Source organism: Protopterus annectens, chromosome 3.part1 (genome assembly GCF_019279795.1).
Source record: "Protopterus annectens isolate FY-2018-M chromosome 3.part1, PAN1.0, whole genome shotgun sequence".
Classification (NCBI taxonomy): Eukaryota; Metazoa; Chordata; order Ceratodontiformes; family Protopteridae; genus Protopterus; species Protopterus annectens.
The window spans coordinates 1,481,551,534-1,481,571,804 of record NC_056732.1 but is presented as its reverse complement, the minus strand read 5'-3'; the positions used below and the strand labels follow the sequence as shown (position 1 = coordinate 1,481,571,804).

At 44.0% G+C, this 20,271-nt stretch overlaps 1 protein-coding gene across 3 annotated transcripts in view; it reads right to left on the bottom strand.

Moving 5' to 3' along the window:
* The window catches only part of STK31 (serine/threonine kinase 31), a 5,081,810-nt gene that overhangs the window by 1,596,821 nt on the left and 3,464,718 nt on the right, over positions 1 to 20,271 (bottom strand). For all 3 annotated transcript variants that reach the window (XM_044067546.1, XM_044067547.1, XM_044067545.1), the window contains one exon: positions 16,347 to 16,478. In XM_044067546.1, the coding sequence (XP_043923481.1) occupies positions 16,347 to 16,478 (132 nt within the window). The remainder of the gene's footprint in view (positions 1 to 16,346; positions 16,479 to 20,271) is intronic.

Sequence of the window (20,271 nt, the reverse complement as noted above, 5' to 3'; positions counted from 1 at the left end):
ACAGGTCGAGGATTGGTCTTATGTCCCCCGAATTTTTGGCACCAAAAAGAACCTGGAGTAGAAGCCTGATCTGTACTGGTCTTGGGGGACAGGCTGGATTACTCTTTTTTCTAGCAGCTGCTTTATTTCTGCGGCTGCTGCCTCCCTTTGATTGGGTGGGACATCGGGGAGGCTCCGGGGTCTGAGAGGGAGATTCAGAAAGGGGATAGTGTAACCTCTGGATATGATTCGAAGCACCCAGCAATCTGTTGCAATGGACTCCCAAACTGCTAGGTGCCTTGAGAAATGCCCCCCGACTGCCTCCAGAGTGGAGCAGTCGGGTAACCCCTCAGGGTTGCTGCGCGGGCCGATCCGAAAAGGGTTCTCTCGACCCGAAATTCTTCGGTCCCCCTCTGCCTCTGGGCCGGCATCCACCCTGTCCTCCTCTGCCTCTGAAGGACGAGGGGTCCAGAGTGAAACGGGACTGTTGAGATTTCCGGAACCACATCTTCTTTTGTCCCCTTTGGTTCCTGGAGAAGGATCTCTGGGGAGCAGAGAAGTGGATCCCGACGGCAGACGTCTTCCCATCTTTCTCGCTCTGGACCAGCATGTCGCGGACGGTCTTGCCAAACAGCGAAGAGCCATCAAAAGGGGCATTTGCGAAGGATGCCTTGAAGGGTTCCGCAAAGTCGCAGAGGTGGAGCCAAGCATGTCGCCGTAAGACAATGCCCACTCTGCTAGCTCTAGCGGCTCCTTCCGTGGCATGGGAAAGAAGTCGCACAGAAGTGTTCGAAATGGACTTAAGAGTGGCCATTCGGACTGAGTATATTTTTTTATCCTCGGCAGACATGGACTCTGGGGGCGACCCTGCATATTCTTTGATGAGATCCCACTGGAGTCGTATCACATGTGCCATGTAGTTCAGCGACCTTACCGAGAAGGTGGCTGAAGCAAACATCCGCTTCCTTATGCGGTCCATCGTCCGAGACTCCTTGTCGGGAGGATGGACTGAGGAACTCTCCTGGGCCAGTTCCTTCTTGGTGGCAGCCGCCACCAACATGGCATGTACTGGAGCACCCTTGCTCCAAACCGTCCTATCAGTGGGTGGACTGAGAATTTTGTCTGGTCTCTTTGGTATGGGCTCCACAGTGTCCGGTTCCTTCCATGCCCTGGTAGTGATCAGCTCTACCAGAGGATCGGCGAGAGGGGACACTCAAGAGGTAGATGGGCCTGCGTCAAACGCCTCCAGAAACACAGACTCATCGGAGGAAGGCTTTTGGGCTGACCACTCCCCCTCTAATACGAAGCATTTCCATAATGTCTCCGAAGGAGACATCCTCGGGGGGTGACCTTGGGGAACCTTCCCCTTCCTCTAAGTCTGTGTCCTCTGTCAGGGACTCGCGTGAGTCCAAGTGACTCCTCTTGCACTTACGTTTGTGAGGAACCTCCTCGGGGGGGCTGTCCGAGGATGCCTCACCAACCACATCCTGTTCCTCTAAGGGAACCATCTGGGAAGTAGGCGCAGGCTGTCCCTGGGGCTGGGTGATGGAAGGTAGGCCCCATCAGAGGGAGTGATGGGTGGAACCGCAGCAGGAGCCTGGGGCCTTGAGTCCCTCGACAAGACCCTCTCCACAACATCGAATGCCGAAGGAGAACTGCTCTCTCTAAGCTCCGAGAGCAGCCCCTTCAGATCCGAGGTGCGGACTGGAGCCGGCGCCGATGCAATCGGATCCAAAGGGCCAGTATGCTCCGACCGAGACAGAGCCGAAGAGACACTGACACCTCCGGATCCGAAGCTCAGCTCACGGCTCTGAGAGTTCGGATCCGAAAAGGGACCCGACAAGCTCGAGGGGTGTGGTCGGAGCTGAAGAAGGGTGTACTATCGGCGCCGAGCCTCCCCTGGTTCCGATGCTGCCTGGATCCGACAGCTCCGAACCCCAGAAGTGGGTCGGAGAAGGAGCAATCGGGGAGAAAAAGGGGGTCGAGCCCCCCCATGAAGGGGGGGGGGAGGCAGGATCACTCCCATCTGCAGTTGGGCCTTGAGAAACCTACGCATCATCCGGTCCATATCTGCATCTGACAAACTTTGTGTTGATCTAGACGAGGCCACCGAGGCAGGCCTGGAGTGACGCCTCGAAAACCTCGAAGGCGACTGGGTCTCCTCCTCCTCTGGCCCCGGGGAAAAGCAAGGTGAATGGAGCCGGGAAGGAGAAGGCCCTAGGAGAGACTAGCTGCTTCGCTGCCGAAGCCGAAGAGGAAGCTTCGACCCACCGCTTGTGGTGCTTGTCCTTTCTTTTCTCCCTCCTAGATTCCCTTTCCTCCTGAGCCTCAGTGGGAGGGTGAGTCCCGGCCAGGGGAGCAGGGATAGAAGGCGGGACCCACTGCTGTAGCAGCCAGTGCTGCCGAGGGAGAAGAGGACGAAGCAGAGTCTGGGGGCAGAAGTCCCGCCAGAATCAAATTTGACCTCCTATCCCTCAAAGCCCTGGGGTTGAAGGCTGCACAAATTGTGCAGCCCGAAGAAAGATGGCGCTTGTCCATTTGTTTATATCAGAAGGATTCTTCATTTTATATGTTTTTTCTGTTATCTACTCATTCTAATATTGTGGTACTTTAAAGTTTCAATTTGGCTTTTGTATTTGCGATGTCATGTTTATACATTGTGAATTCAACACAGTAGAGTTTACAAACTGAAGTTTTCATCTGATGCTGTATGTTTGTTACACTGGACATTCTGGACGTTTGAAGTTATAGCCAAAAGATTTACTATCTGTGGTGCAACACTCTTCTGTTTCTAAAACATTAAGAAAAAAAATTCAGCCTTTTTTTATCTTGAAGAGCATTAGTGGTAAAGGTGTAATAAGAAGTTATGTACCTACCATAACGCTCCATTTTAGCAGTCTTCATCTCGCCTTCTTTCTTGCTGTTTGGGATCAGAGCAGATCCTTGGCCATCTTCAATAGCTCAAGAGCTGTTTACTGGCTCGAGGCTACCCCTTATCCCATGATGCCTAGCGACAGCTACCAAGATCTTGTTTGAAATAGCTAATCCCAGACATATGACACAAACCAGTTATCGAAAAACTGGTTGTTCCATGCATCCTAAAATCTAGAATAGGTTAGGAAGACCTAGCCAGAAGAATAACAATAAAGAATACTCAGCTAGTGAAAAAGGACACCTCTCGATCCACTAGGATGGAGGGAGGGACGCAAGAAAGAAGGCGAGATGAAGACAACTAACATGGAATGTTATGGTAGGTACATAAAGTACAGTTGTGTACCTACCATAAATGTAGATGTTCGAGTGTATTCACTGTTGCAGTCATTACACTTGGGTTATCCTGCTGGCAGGCTACCCGCAGTCGGCCTGAATTCCAAAGTCCTGGTCCGGCATCGGTTGCTGTCGCCTCTTCCCTGACGTCAGTGCGCCAGGGGTATAAAAGATGCAGCCTATGCCATTTTCTTCAGTTTTTCTTGCCCCAGATATCAGGTGCCCCCAAAAGGGTAGGTTAAAAATTTTGCAAATAAAAATGCATGCAGTAACATAAACATTACCTTCCTCTACAAGCAAATACACCACATAGGTTGTATACAATAGAGAAGTACAGATAAGTCCCAGCAAAGAAAGGGGGATGGTGGGAGGGTAACCTGGACTGCAACAGTGAATACACTCGAACATCTACATTTATGGTAGGTACACAACTGTACTATGTTCATCGTGTTTCACTGTTGCAGTCATTACACTTGGGTTGAATCCCAAAGCTGAGGTAGGGAGGCTGGGTATAAATAGGAATAGGAGTGGCTATGAGGCCCTGCAGAACTGCAGTGGCAAAGCCTGCTCTGGATTTAGAGTAAAGAGGTAAGTGGTAGTGCTTGGTAAAAGTGTGCACTGAACTCCAAGTTGCAGCCTCCAAAATTTCATTGGTTGGTACTCCTCTGAGAAAGGCTGCTGACGTGGCTGCTGCCCTGGTAGAATGTGGCCTAATATTCTTAGGCACTGATTTGCCATGCTGTGCATAGCAGAAATGAATGCAGTGTCCTATCCATTTTGAAATAGTCTGCTTTGAAATAGCCTTTCCTTGTGATCCTGCAGCATATGCCACAAAAAGTTGCTCAGTTTTTCTGAAAGCTTTTGTTTTGTCCAAGTAGAAGCGTAACTGCCTGTGTAAGTCCAAAGAGTGCAGAAGTCTCTCCCCTTTATTCTGGGGATTTGAATAAAAAGTTGGCAAATGAATGGTTTGGTTAAGAGCCACAGTGGATACTACCTTTGTCATAAATGTTAGGTTTGTCCTTAGAGAAACCCTGTCTGGATGAAAAATGATAAAAGGTTCCACTGCCATTAATGCCTGCAACTCTGAGACTCTTCTTGCTGAAGTTATTGCTAGGAGCAGAGCAGTTTTCCATGATAAGAATTTTATCTCAGCTGTATTGGCTGGCTCAAAAAGAGGCAGTGTGAGCTTTTCCAAGTCAAAGTTGAGGTCCCATGTAGGTGTCTGTGCTCTCCTTGGGGTCTTATGTTTTTTGCCCCTCTGAGGTACTGTCTTAGCAGTGGATGAGAGAAAATAGGCGGTTCCGTATTGTAATGAGCTGAAATGGCAGAGGCATGGATCTTAATTGATGCGAAAGATAGGCCTTTGTCCAGCATCTCAGTTAGGTACTGTAAAATCTGAGGAATATTTGGGACAAGCGGTTCAAGTCCTTGTGCCTGGTTCCAAGCACAGAACCTGTTCCATTTTTCTGCATAAGATTTCCTGGTGCTGGGCCTCCTGGCTTCCAAAATGACATCCATAATTGCTTTAGAGAGAGGTGTGTTCTGAGTGGCTATATTATTCGCCATACAGCCAGATTTAAGGTTCTGAGTTGGATGTGCAGGATCTGATTGTTTTGTTGGGTCAGAAGATGAGGAATTTGTGGTAAAGTCCAGGCTGGCCCTTGAGACAAGCTCTTTACGATTGGGTACCAATGCTGGCGTGGCCAGTCTGGGGCAATCAGAATAATTTTTTGGCTTCTCTTGTCTGACTTTTAGGAGTACCTTGGGGAGGAGAGGCAGTGGTGGAAAGGCATAAACTGTTAGGGTTTTCCAGCTGAATGACAGAGCATCCACCTTCCATGCTTGTGAGTGATAAGTCCTTGTGCAGAATCTCTGTAGTTGGCTGTTGTGAGGGGAGGCAAACAGATCTATGTCTGGGCATCCCCATTTCTTTATTATCATGCTGAAGACTTGTGGATCTAGTTTCCACTCGTGAGGGTCCATGAGGTTTCTGCTTAGTTCGTCTGCCAGAGTATTTTTCTTTCCTGGCAGGAATTGTGCCTGCAGATGTACTTGATAGGTCAGTGCTGTGCTCCACAAAGTCATGGCTTGCCTGCAGAGGGGGTAGGAATGTGTGCCCCCTTGCTTGTTTATGTACCACATGACTGTAGTATTGTCCATCTTTAGCAATACTTGTCCTGGATGTAGTAGATCCTTGAAGGCTATCAGGGCATTCTGTACAGCTAGCATCTCTTTTTGACTGATATGAAGATGCATTTGGTCTGTGGGCCATGTGCCCTGTATACAATTTCCCGCCATGTGTGCTCCCCAGGCATAATCCGATGCATCTGTTGTTAGTGTCTGCCTGGCTGTGGGTAAAGTGAAAGGCTGTCCCTTGTTGTGGTGACAGGCCAGTGCCCACCATCGAAACTCTTGTTGCAGGCAGGAAATGAGAGTAATTATTGTTTCCAGGCTGTGGCAATGTTGAGTCCAAACACTTTTTAGATACCATTGTAGCCTCCTCATATGCAGTCGTGCATATGGAAATAGCAGGATGCAGGATGCCATGAAGCCCAAAGCCTGCAGAATTTTTCTTGCAGGTAGCTGGGTCTTTGTTGCCATCATTTGAAAGTAATGTGTCAGTTGCCTTTGTTTGTCTGGCGTGAGATAAGCCATCTGGGCAGTTGTATTTAAGCTTGCACCCAGGAATATTATCTCTTGAGAGGACACTAGCTTTGATTTCTTTTCGTTTACTGTGTACTCTAGGCAAATTAGTAATCTTTTTACAAACGCCAGATGCTTTAGTAGAATGTCCTTGCTCTCTGCTTGAATAAGGCAGTCGTCCAAGTAGGGATATATCTGAATTCCTTTTTGTCGGCAGAATGCTATTACTGGTGCCAGGCATTTTGTGAAGACCCTGGGTGCAATAGATAAGCCAAAGGGCAGTGCAGAGATTTGGTAATGCATTGAGCCAGCTATGAATCTGAGGTATCTTCTGCAAGACTGTCTGATTGGGACATGCAGGTATGCCTCTTTGAGGTCCAGAGTAACTAGCCAAGCCTTCTTGCCCAGCATGGGTAGAAGTTGCTGCAGTGTCAACATTTTGAATTTTGGAACATCCAGGAAAGTATTTAGAGTAGACAGGTCCAGTATTGGTCTCCAAGCTTTGTCCTTTCTGGGTACCAAGAAAAGTATTGAGTAAAATCCTTGCCCCTGCTCTTGCTGTGGTACTTTTTGAATAGCCCTCATGGCCATGAGAGCAGAAATTTGTTTTTGTCTCTCTGCCTATTGATTGTGTGGCAGGTCTGGCATACCTTTTGGCCTTAATAGGGTGTGAAAGTGGAACCTGTAACCCTGAGAAACAATATTCAGTACCCATTTGTCCTGGGTGATCATGTGCCAATTTTGTGAGAAAAGTGCTAGTTTTCCCCCTAAGGGTGCTGCCAAAAGGTAAGTGCTTGGCATTGGTAGAGAAAAGTCATTGGGACTGTTTCCTATAAGGTTGTGATTTGTCTTCTCCGCCTTTGGGGGCTGAAGCACCCCATTGTTTAGGTCTGTATGAGCCTTGGGGCCGAGATCTGCCTCTTGGGTGTCTGCATCTGCCTCTTTGTGGCCTGTCTGACACTGGAAAGGACCAATTTTTAGAAGGCCAGTTCCTGCTAAATCTGGGTGGCTGAACCTGTAAGAAATCCTTTACTGTCTGCATTGATTTTGCTTTATCCTCCATTTTCTTTAACACCTCTTCTGCCTTAACACCAAACAAAGTATCATGCTGTAATGGAGCATCCAATAATTTTGCTTTAACATGATCAGGTAAACTTTGTTCTTTTAACCAAGCATGCCTTCGAATGACAGAACCTGTGACTGCGGCTCTGCAAGACGCCTCTAATGAGTCACAAACCACATTGCAAAGTATGCTTTCCCACTTGTTCAGCTGCATGCAATAAATCCTGCATTTCCTTATTTTCAGGACAATCTGAGCTTGTAAGCATTTTCTGTTTTAGCAAAGACATTAGGTATTGTTGATATTTAAGCATGTGAAACTGGCAGCTTAAAGCCCTTACAGCTAAAGTAGCAGAGGTGTAAACTTTTTTCCTCCATCTGTCCAGTGCTCTAAAATCCCTATCAGAGGGAACAGGGTTTTTTTGCAGTGGAAGCCTTGACCCCTTTGGGACCCTGAGAAATTGTTTCTGGGTCAGCAGCAGGGTTTTTATAAAGACATTTATGAGAATCTGGGACCTTGTAGTACCTATCTGGCTTAACTGGTGCAGGCAGTAAAAAATCAGGAGACAAACTGGATTCAGAAAATACATAATCAACAATATCTAGTACAGGGGGGATAGCAAGAGGTCTGTGCTAAGAAAGTCTCCGAGCCTTTTCTTGGATTCTGAATAATCCTGGCTCTCCCAATGGAAATGCTCCCTCATGGTGTGCAGGGTTTCCCCAAAAGAGTTCTTAGCTTTATTGAAGACTTCAGATCTGAAATTCAATTTTGAAAATCTCAGGAGTCGGCCGACCGGCACTTGCGAACTGCTTTTGCTTTGGGCTCCACGCGGCAAGAAAGACTGAAGAAAATGGTGTCGGCTGCATCTTTTATACCCCTGGCGCACTGACGTCAGGGAAGAAGCGACAGCAACCGACGCCGGACCAGGACTTTGGAATTCAGGCCGACTGCAAGTAGCCTGCCAGCAGGATAACCCAAGTGTAATGACTGCAACAGTGAAACACGACGAACATCTTCTTAATGTTAAGTTGTCTATTTCGCCTTCATTCTTGCTGTTTGGGACAGCATCCCTAGCACCTAACATCCTGGGTGGCTCAGTGGAACAGACTCTTCTGAACAGTGGAACCAAAGTCAGCTCTGCTCTGGGAGACCATATCCACCTTGTAATGAGAAATAAAGGTATGAGAGTTTGCCCACGTGGCAGCTGCACAGATGGAATCCATGGGCAACCTAGACTGAAAAGCTATGGAGGTGGCTAATGCCCTAGTAGAATGACCTTTCAGTTTAGTTGGTAACTCTTTATTCCGTAACTGGTAAATAAATGTAATAGTGTAGGACAACCATCTGGATAAGGTCACCTTGGAAACTGGGAGACCTTGTTTGTTTAAGGCATAAGAAAGGAATAATTGGTCTGACTTTCTTATTTCTTTAGTTCTATGTAGGTAAAAACGCAATCGTCTGTGAACGTCCAATTGGTGAAGCTTGCACACTGCCTTGTTGCTATGATTGGGGAAGAACACAGGGAGATCTACAGATTGATTTAAATTATTTTCTGAGCAGACTTTAGGAAGAAATGAAGGATTACTCCTCAGAGAAACTCTGTCCTTGTGAAACACCAGGTAAGGACGAACACATAGTGCTTGAAGTTCTGAGACATGCCTAGCTGAAGTGATAACAACCATAAAGAGCATCGCCCAAGACAGAAACTTGATGGAGCAGGATGCTGTCGGTTAAAAAGGAGGCAGAATTAAGGAAGTTAGGACTAAATTAAGGTCCCATGGAGGAGGGGATCTCTCACTGGAGGTCTAAGAAGAGAAGTTCCTCTCAAAAAAGCCTTACAGAGCTTATGAGACATGATGTTAGAATTTTGCAAACCGATATGAAAATTAGAAATGGCCGCTAATTGCACCCTAATCGTAGCGGAAGCGGCCCCGGAGTGAAAAAGTTGGGCTAGAAATTCAAGAATTTCGTGGACTAGGGCTGAGAAGGGATCCACATTCCTAAACTCTGCCCAATAAGAAAAACGTTTCCATTTGCTAGCAAAAGTTTTTCTCGTTGTAGACTTCTGTATGGGTTTCGGTATCAGGGGAAATGGAGGAAAGGCATAAAGAAGTCCCTGAGGCCAATCGTGGACTAGAGCGTCTCTGGGTATGTGACCTGGAAGCGGAAGAAGGGAGAAGTAGTTGCTGCATTTGCTGTTGAAAGGGGTGGCAAAAAGATCGCAGCAAGGCTGTCCCCATTTGCAGAAGATAAGATCCGCAACTTCCTGATTCAGAGACCACTCGTGAGGCATGAGGACAGCTCTGCTGAGCCTGTCTGCTATGACGTTGGATCTCCCAGGGATGTGCGTCGCAATCATAAAATGGGAGGAAATCGCCCACTGCCACAGTCTGAGTGCTTCTCGACAAAGGGGGTAGGACCTGGTTCCGCCCTGCTTGTTGATGTACCACACCACTGACATGTTGTCCATTTAAATTGCGATGGTCCCGGAAGGAAGAGAGTCTTGAAGGGCTTGCAACGCTAGGAGCACAGCTCTCATTTCTAGGACATTTATGTGCAGATGGTACTCGTGAGGTTGCCAAGTGCCTTGGACTGTCCTGCCCAGATAATGCCCCCCCCCCCTCCCTATCAGGGAGGCGTCTGTAGTCACTGTGGCTACCGGAGGGGGCTGTATGAAAGGTCTGCCCTGAGTCACTAGTGGGGAGACCATCCACCAAGAAAGGTGCCTTTTGCATGCCTCCGTAATCAGGATCATGTGAGACATGGGTAGCTCCTGGAAAGACCACTGCGTGAAAAGAAGCCACTGAAGAATTCTCATGTGGAAATGCACTAATGGAAGTAGAACAATGGCAGCTGCCATGGAGCCCAGAGTTTGAAGGACATATCTGACTTGGACCCTTTTGCTCTGCATTAGGATTTGCACTTGTTGACGAATTGTGGACACTCTTTCCAGTGGTAACCTTGCGAACATTTTCCTTGTGTTTAACTCTGCTCCTATGTAAGTGATAGACTGTTAGGGCAACAAGGCAGATTTTTCGAAATTTATTGTAATACCTAGCTGGGTGCAAGATGTAATTGTATAATCCCGCGCTTGTAAGAGTTAATGCCTGGTGGTAGCACTGAGGAGCCAGTCATCTAAATATGGATACACCTGGAATCCTGGACATCTCAAGTGAGCCATGACCACTGCCATACATTTGGTGAACACTCTGGGGGCTGTGGTGAGACCAAAAGGCAGAGCTCTGAACTGTTAATGACTGGCCCCCACCCGAAAGTGAAGAAATCTCCTGGAGCGTCTGTCCATCTTGATATGGTAGTACGCATCCTGAAGATATATCGAGCAAATCCAATTGTCCTGACCCAGGAAGGGTAGAATGGACTGTAGCATGACCATCCGAAACTTTGTTCTTTGTACAGATTTGTTTAGTCTGCTGAGATCCAGAATTGGTCTCAGTCCCCTATCTTTTTTGGTACCAAAAACAATCTTGAGTTAAGTTCTGGATCCATGCTGGTCTGCGGGGACATCCTGAATGGCTCTTTTTTTCTAGCAGTTTTGAAACTTTTATTACTGCTTGCTCCTTCAGATTGGGTGGAACATCTGGAAGGGCCTTTTGTGACTGTAAGGGGGGTTGCTGGAAGGGAATCTTGTAACCTCTGGGTATAATGGACAGTACCCATCTGTCTCTTGTTAAATTTTGCCAGGCTTTTGGGTACAGCGAAAGTCTTCCCCCGACTGCCTCCAGAGGTGAGCAGCCGGGCAACCCTTCAGGGATGCTGGAAGGGCTTGTCAGAGAAGGATTCTCTGTTGCCCTGGTTTTGCGGACCCCCTCTGCCATGAGGGCAGCATCTATTGTTGTTTCCCCCTCTGCCTCTGGAGGAAAAATCACCATGTTTGTCAGGCAAGGGTTCCTGAGATTTGCGGAACCACACCTTCCCATTCTTCTGACCCTTGGGGTAAGGTCTAGAGGGAGTGGAAAAATGGACTCCCATGGCAGAGAGAGTCTTGCCTTCTTGCTCACACCTAGTCAACGTGTCTTTCACCTGTGTCCCAAAGAGAAAGGAGCCATCAAAGGGGGTATTGGTGAAGGACGCTCGAAAGGGTTTTGCAAAGTGACACAGCCACATCCAAGCATGCCTCCTGAGGGCCACACCTGTGTCTGCGGCACTACTCGCTCCATCGGCTGCATAGGAAATGAGTCTCATGGAGGAGTTAACTACAGAATTAAGAGTCGCTAGCTGGGAAGCTACTTTGTCTTGTACTCCCTCAGCGGTAGGATCTTGAAGGGTATCTCCAAGCTCTTTAAGGAGATCCCTTTGAAGGCGAGTAAAATGACATAGATAGTTCAGGGACCTTATGGAGAAGGTCACTGAAGCAAACATTCGCTTTCCGTACCTGTCCATCATCCTAGACTCCTTGTTAGGGGGATGAACAGATAGAGGTCTCTAACTCTTTATTTGGTGGCTGCTGCTACCACCATGGCATCAACGGGCACATCTTTAGAAAGGAATTGCTTATCCTGGGGGGCTGTAATAAATTTACTAGGTCTCCTCGGAGTTGGTTCCACTGTGTCCGGAGCTAACCAAGCCTTTCGAGCCACTACAGATATAAGTGGGTCGAAAGGAGGAGAAACCCAGGAGGTGGAAGGTCGGGAACTGAAAGCGTCCAGGAATACAGACTCATCCTTAGTAGGGGCTAGAGCAGTCCAGTTCCCCCTCTGCCTAAGCATTTGAAGGATGTCCGAAAAGGAAACATCTTCAGAGGGGGATCTCGGGCACCCTTCCGATTCATCTAAGTCTGTATCAGAAGTGACAGACTCAGGGGAGTCAATGTGCTTCCTCTTGTACTTCTTCTTTAGAGGGGGCTCCTCTGAGTGATCAGGGGAGGCCTCGGAAAAAGAGGAAACACCCAATGGGGTGTCCTGGGACATCGGTTCCCTACGCTTGGGGTTTGGAGGAGGAGCAGAGGTTGGCACAGACACTACGGGGGAACGGAGCCGGTGGAGCTGTCTTGGGGGACAGCACACTCCGCATGACCTCAAAGGCGTCGAGGCAGAGAAAGCTCCGGTTCTAAAGAAATAGGAATCTTTCTCCGCACCGAGGGGGACAGCTCCGAGGCCGATGTTGGAGCCGAGCTCACCTGTGCCGATGCACTGAGAGGGAGAACGGGGTCGGACAAGGGTCCGATGCTAATCGCCCCATAGCAGCCGACGAGGGTGCCCTGGCATCCAGATTCCTCGACTGAAGGAACTATTGAGGTAATCGGAGCCGAAGGAGAGATGGTGATCTGAGCCGACGGTTCCACTACTCGAACCCCAACGAACTCTGGCTCTGAACTCAATGGAGTCGGAGGAGGAACAGAAAAAGAGGTGGATGGAGCAGATACCTGCTGAGGAGGGCTAGACAATAATTTTGTTAGTGCCTGTGATTTAAGCAACCTACTTACTACTCTCTCCGCATCATGATCCGACAGCCTAGAGGATCAAGAGGAGTGTGAAGAATGATGGCTATGTTCACTTTGCAATAATGGAGACCGAGGAGCCGAATGAACTGACTCTAATGAAGGGGACCTCAGCCTCGTATGGCTCCGAAACATCCAATGGAGCCGACAGAGGGGTTGTCTTGTCGGTGCCAGCCGGAACCGACATACTCGGTAAATCCTGTACAGGAGCCGGCTCCGAAGGTGGAGCCGACGGTTTAGTGGATTTTGGGATTTCACTGGCTGGGAACTCTTTGCCGGTGAATCCTGAGGCTTTAACAGACCCCTAAGGATCAATTTGTTCTTACGTTCCTGCAGGACTCTTGGACTAAAGGCATGGCAAATAGAACAAGAGTCCTGCAGGTGAACAGCACCCAAACAATAAACGCAGCTAGTGTGCCCATCTGTCAGAGACATTTTTTGACAGCATGTCACACTTTTTAAAGCCAGATACTTTAGCTTCCTTAGACATGACCCAACTACAAAAAACTAAGTACCAGAAGGTAAACACAGACAAATAAGTACTACTCTAAACAAGTACACCTATAAATATATAACCTCTGTCTTTTTTTTTTTTTTTTTTTTTTTTTTTTAACGATAGCAAAAAAGGAAAGCAAAGCCTCTAAGTTAAACGACTATCCTAGGGAGAGGGGGAGGGGGGAGAACTCTCTAACTTAAACGAGTTCTAAATAAAAGGGAAACCACGAAGAACAAAGTACTCAAAAACACATGCAGAATAAAACTAAGAACAGTAAAATATCTATTAGTTTAAAGGGTCTAAGAGAATATTTTTACACAAAAAATTGAAATATACAAGCCTGAGCCAGAAAACGACACACCTCGCAGCTGAAGCGGCAAATGAGATGTGGGTAGCTGCCGCTAGGCATCATGGGATAAGGGGTAGCCTCGAGCCAGTAAACAGCTCTCGAGCTATTGAAGATGGCCTAGTCGGAGCCGAGGATCGGCTCCGATCCCAAACAGCAAGAATGAAGGCGAGATAGACAACTTAACATCAAATGTTAGATACAATTACTCTATGCTCCTTACCTCAGCAATACTGAGAATCTCCCCCATGGTGACATTTTCTCATTTGTATCCCATGAAGGAATGATCCTCAATCTACAGACAAGAACAGCAACATTAAGGAAAAAATAAATCAGTACAGCAAGAATATGTTTTTTTCTGACTGCTTACTCAAATACCAGAGATAAAGGTGTTAAAATAATCAAAATCCGAAAGTAAAGCAAACAGAAACACAATGCATAAATCATTTACAACTGCATACCAATGTAGCTTTCTGCTCCAGCGATTAAACGTATAATGTTCTTACATTTCTCTTATCATTACACCCAAAAATAATTAGCAAAACTAGAAAAGCATCAACCAACCTGTAACACAGTTTTATATACCCCCATATAGATTAGCATCTCTTTCACGTTATTCAGCAACTCAGTTTGATTTCCCTCTGCACATGGAAACATACACCCCTTAAAATAACCAAAGGATATCAAAACTTGCTAGATATATTTGGGAAGCATGGCCAGGCTTAAAATGGCACCCTAGGCTCTAAGACTAGTAATCACTTGTGAACCAGACAGCCTTAATTAGTTCTCCATTTGCTGCTTCAGACTTAAAACTTCACATGTGATTGAGATGATAATGGAAGCTCCTGAAATAGACTATCAGCATAATTTTTCTTAACTATTTTATTAGAATTATTGGTAAATGCCATGCATGACACTTTTTTTTTTTTTTTTTTTAAATAAGTTTTTTTTTTTTAAAATAAGTCAAGCACAATCTAAAAGAGCATTTGGCTCCTGCTAGGATTTGTCAACAATTTCAATATTTCACATACAGTAGACTCCTCCTTATCTGGTTTCGCTGGGACCGGACCTTAGGCTGGATAAACAAATGGCTGGTTAATTAGAAAAAGCATACAAAATAGCATTTATAGGTTAGAAATCAGCTAGAATAACAGGATTTGTGTTAGTATGCATTTTTCTAATGAATATGAAGTCTGAAACTCAAATATCTGTCATTATTTAGCCCAGAGGAGGCAGAAGTGGTGTTCTTCTCAGTTGTAGGGCTATGGCAGAAATTTGATGGCTGGTTAAAGAAAGGCTGGATAAAAGGGAGTCTACTGTATTCACAGGCATTTGGAACACCAGTATGGATACTCATGCCTCTCCCTCCTTTCTTGAAAAACTGAAGTGAATTCTTACCTGTGTACTTGATCATTTACATAAAATCCTGAATTCTGCCAGGCTCCAAAGTCAGCCTGAAATCTAGCAGGGACATGACATACCCATTGTAAAATATTTTGAAGACAGCTGTGACCCCCCCTCCAAGGTTTACAACCCATAGTTAAAACTAAATGAAAGAATGAAACGTGGGAAATTCTATCAATTGGATCCACGAGAATAACACAGGATCAATACTGAGGCTGATCCTCTTCAGACTGCCTTTGTAGAGACCTTTCAGAATGTCTGCAAGGAAAAGTTTGCATTTCTGCTTTTAACACAATTAAGCACTAGAGCACAGCTTTCAGCTGCTATGATTTAGCTATAGCAATAAGTTCCTGGCCCTACAGATTTAACCTTAATCCTCCTCAAAGTCAGTCATATTTATGAGTACATACTTTATTAAATACACGAACTACACTTAGACAAAAAGATTCACTACAACTATACAGTTTCTTTTATAAAAAGACTTCCTGGTGTGAAAAATAAAGTACTCCATTTTTTGACCCTCTGCTATGATTTTTTTTAAAGGCCAGTGCTATGCATACTTTTAATGCTCGCAGATTCAGAGGTATATACTAGAAATGCAAAGGGACCTGTCAAGGTTGGAAAAATTGTCAATGTGGCAGCTTAAACTCACAGCAAAACAGGAACAAAAAACAGAGAAGTACACAAACAGGGAGGAGGTAATAGCAGCAAAAGACCTTCAGATTCTTAGCAGATGACCAAAAAGCTAACAAGCATTGAACTAAAGGGAGGTGGATGGAACACTGAGATGGATGTTCAACCTGTATAAAATCATAACTACTTAATACTCTTGAAAATCTGGTATGCTGTCCATCAAGAGTGCTGTGTGCATTTCTACAGACTATGTAAGCTTTTGTGACAGACAAGAAAAAGTAAGAATGTGAGAGAGGGAGAAAATGATGCAGTGTCCATCAAAAGTCAAACAGATGAAGAAAACTCTTAACATGCCTAGTCTTGGGGGATTGTAATAATACAGAATTTCAAAAAGCTAAAGTGAAACCAGATGTCAGATATGTACCACTTTTTAAAAGCAATGGACATTCACAGGTGCAAAGGGATAGTTTTCATATTTGAGATACTGGGAGTTGTGGTTGATTTTCTGGTTTAGGGGAAGCTCAATTTGTGGAAGCACTAACTTCCAGCACTATATATAATAAGAATTTGCAGATCAAGGGAGAAGTTCAGGCATTAAATATATACACAAATTTATTCTAGGCATTAAAAGTTGCTGGATTCAACTATTAAAAAAACTTCTGTCAGTGTGAAAGACAGTAGCTTGATGTCAGCAGGTAAAAGAGATGCAAAACAAAGGATGTAAGAAAAAATGTTACATAATGCAAAGATACAAAGTGAGATGGCTCAAGAGGCAGTACTTGAAGTACTTTAAAGAAATGGCTGTGGTTAACTGGGAGCAGGACTCCTGAAAAGATTGCATGAGCAAAATGTAAAGTCCATGGGACCAACTTAAAACCACCATTACAAGAAACATCACTGTTGTGGTAATCCGCAGTCTATTCAGTAAAAACATTAGAGGATTGTATGTGGTTCCATGTACACTGTAAAAAATTATTTCTTACATTTGCTATAAACAATTAAGCACAAACAAGTTGTACAGCCATAAAATTCAATTAAATTTAATACAGTAACCACTTACTTCTTCAAAATTATTCTTTTCAACAATCTTCAATCTCAGCTGAGCTTTAAGCCCCTTGATGGTCTTTTTAATGCTTAGCAGTTGTCCAACATCTGGAGTCTTGGTCAGCCACTCTACAATCTGTAATTTGAACTGAACAAATAAAAATGATCAAACTATGCACATATATTAATTAACTCATTACATCCAAATGATGCCTCCATGTGCATCTGGAGTTACCTCCTCCTGATGCCTCTAGATGTCAAAATTGCTTGTTCATATTAGCATAAATAATTCCAAAACCATGCTATATACAAGTTTTAAAAGATTTCATCTTAAAGCTTACATAATGGCAAACACAACTGCACTAATATTTGACCTATGTCTTGTGCAGGTAAAGAAATCTTAACTGTTGTTTTTATGATATTAATTTAATTTATGATATTAATTTATATATTTGTAACTTTCACATTTTTTAAATATTTCAACAACCAAGTAATACAGACAGAACTCATTAGCCTCATATGAAAACTCACAGCCAGATGAATAAAATACTTCTGACAGTGTGTCACTTGAGTGGTTGCTGAGATATTGTAAGTCATTTACAAAATATTACAAACATAACAGTTTGTGTTATTTTTATTTTTTTTTATTATTTTACATTTGTTGACCGGGCTGGTCTAACTGGATATATGTCCATTTTCAGTAGAGGCCCGGGGAGATAAGCTCCAAGAGAATTAAGTAACAAAAAAAATGTTAGTACAATACATTAACAAAGGGTGGAAAGTCAACTACATGACTATCTATCAAACTTATCGCATATACAAAGAAAATCTCAACAGGGCAAGGTAAGGTAAATAAAGAAACTAAATACAATTCTAAAATTAAGAAAATATCAACAGGACAGGTCAGTTAAGTATAACAAGTCTAAAGTTGTATATATAATAAAGGAGGATTGGAGTTGGTACTGAGAGATTAGCAGGTAAGCAGAGCCCAGTAAATAAGGGAATGTTAATCAGGTTTAGAACAGGGGCGTACCCAGTGTGTTCTAAGGTAAGGTTTCAGTTTATTTTTGAAAAGTGATAAAGAGGACAGTGATGCAAGTTCACTGGGAAGTAGGTTCCAGGATTTTCCAGCAGTATTAGAGAATAGTGTGTCACCGGCCATGTTGTTGAATTTACATATACTGACAAGTGGTTTATTTGATGAACGTAAGGTATTAAGATTGTTATAGGGGGTAATGAGGGTAGAAAGTATTGGTTGGTAGGTAAAGGATCTTGTGGGCAATGGTAAGTTGGTGAAATTTAAGCTGATTTTGTAGCTCAAGCCATCCTAGCTGTTTTAGATTAGTGCAGTGGTGAGTTCTAAAAGGATTTCCAGTAGCAAATTTGGCAATGTTGTTGTAGGTGGTTTCCATTTTGTGGAAGTTCTTTTTTGATAGATTAGTATATATAGGTGAGGCATAGAGGAATGTAGACATTAGATGAGTGTGGGTGATAGTTATTCTAGCTGCTGGAGTAAGGAAAGGTCTGATCCTATAGAGAGAGCCAAGTTTTCTATTTACAGTTTTAATTGTATTGATATGGGTGTCAAAGTTGAAATTGTTGTCAACTGTTACTCCAAGAGGTTTGGTAGTAGGGTCAGAAGATATTAGAGTACCATTATTAGATATAACTGTGAACTCTACTGGAGAAGACTTGCGTGTGGGAGTAAATATCAAGAGTTTAGTTTTTTGGGGGTTTAGGAGGAGGCAACGTTGTGTAAACCATTGTTCTACTGTACTGAACACATTTTGGGTTAGGGACTGTAGTTCGGATGAAGATGTGGCTGAGCATATTAGTGTGGAATCATCTTCATATTGTATACAAGTAGCTTGAGAAATTACTAAGTGTAGGTCATTAATGAAAAGTGAAAAAAGGAGAGGTCCCAGTTACTGTGATTACTGTGACTTATAAAATTTGGTTTAAAACCTAGCACCTAAACAACACTACCATTATTATGTTTGTTCTGAAAAGTTTGCCATTTATACTTCTTTCATAACACCTATGGTTCCAGAGACCAACATCTGTTTGAAATGTGAGGACCTAATTTGTTTTCTGTCAAAAGGTCTAGACTTCACCCATTGGAAGTTACAGCACAAACTTCCTCAGCTCCATTGGAGTGAATGAGTTAAATGCAACGCAGTAAGAAATCAAACCTGTTTTAAGTGACTGTTTATCTGTCACACATTCTCCTCTTAAAATATAGTCTTTTCAATATTCCAAAATTACAGGTATAAGATACAGAGATCGCTCTACACCTACCAAGAGGTGTGTGTTCATCCGTCAGTTCTCTTGTAGAGGTCAGGAACCTGCCCTGGTTCTGATAGAGTAAATCTCAATAGAAAACACCTCAGTGGTAAGTCCTATATTGTGGCTAACTAAGTAAATCACTGCAACCATGAAAACTCTAAACCTCAGTCTGAAGAAACATACATACAGTACAATATCAGTGAATTCTCAAGGGAAGTCTCAGACAACAAAATGAAGACTCAGGAGACTTTGTTTCAATCAGATTTCTTCTTTATTCTTCTACGGAGAGTCTTGGATGCTCTCCTAATGCTGTTCAGTGTTAAGGTCAGCATACTGAGAGCTACAATATATACATTGGAAAGAAGTTGGGTCCTGGTTTTAGCCAATAGACTCTTGGGGTGTGGCCAGTTTCAGCCAATAGACTCTTGGGGTGTGGCCAGGGTCGTAACCTATAATGGCCTAACCAGAGGGAGCTAAAGGAGAAGCCCGGGAAAAATTGTATTACATCATCAACGACAGTTGGTGTTTTTCCAAGACAATATTAGAGTACATATGGATAGCAAACAAGATTTGTAATAAAAAACGTAAAAATAATATGTAAAACAATAAAATCCGTTGTTGATACCCAAGCTTTAAAATGTTGTCCAAAGTTATTGCATAGAAGAAGGATTAGCATGAACAGAGTTTGTCCTGTGTGAACAGTCTCCTGTTTTATTGCCAGTATTTGTGGAGCGTAGGAACACTGAAGTTTGTCTGGGTGCTTTCGGGGTCCTTCTTCAGGGAGGCATCCTATTTTTTGTAAACCCATTTACTAAGAATTCATTCTGGTGGAGAGTTGAGGGTTGAGAAAACCAAGAATTAGAGTGTGAAAAAGCCTGATAGATCAGGTATGATAGGGATATAGAGAGGAGAGAACAACAACTACAGTATGAGCTACCTAAAATATAATGTATATTATCTAAATGCATCAACAAAAACATTTAGAAATAAAGAATAATTGGGAACCTTAACCTATTTACTTTCTCTGTTTCATGGCAAAAAACTTCATTACATAATTAATCTGGCTGCAATCAGTGAGGAGGGACTGCTAGGTGTCCTACGTGGTGTAAATGGCCTGTAGTGTAAATGGAATGGGTTGCCGTAGTGTGTTTCAGACAGAACACTTAAGATCTTCATCGAACCTGCTTTTAAAATAAGTAAAAGAAAACCTAAATTAAAAAAGTGGAATACAAAAATAACGAGAGCGAAGATGTCTGTGGTGGTCAGGGTCAGTTATCTACATAAAATGCAGAGGCTTTCACAATTGGGCGCTCCTGGTCTGTGGTTGTACATGTAAAATGACTTCTCTGCTCACAAATAACTGCAGTCTGTGCGTTTAGAACAGTGACTTAGTGCCAACTAAGTGCTGAAATACCCTGCAGAAAGTAATCCAACAACAATCAACAAACACATAATGCTGAGGGGATCCTATCTGTAGAAGACAGCCTGCTGTGTGGAATGTGGCATGTTGCAGCTAATCTGAAATGTGTTCGATGGTTTTTACCCACTGTGAACCTAAAAGTCTAAGGCTCAAAATATAGACTGAGATCTGACCTACTGGTGGGGGGGGTGATAATGGACGGTTATCTGTGGTGGAAGGGAGGTTGTAGAAGGAA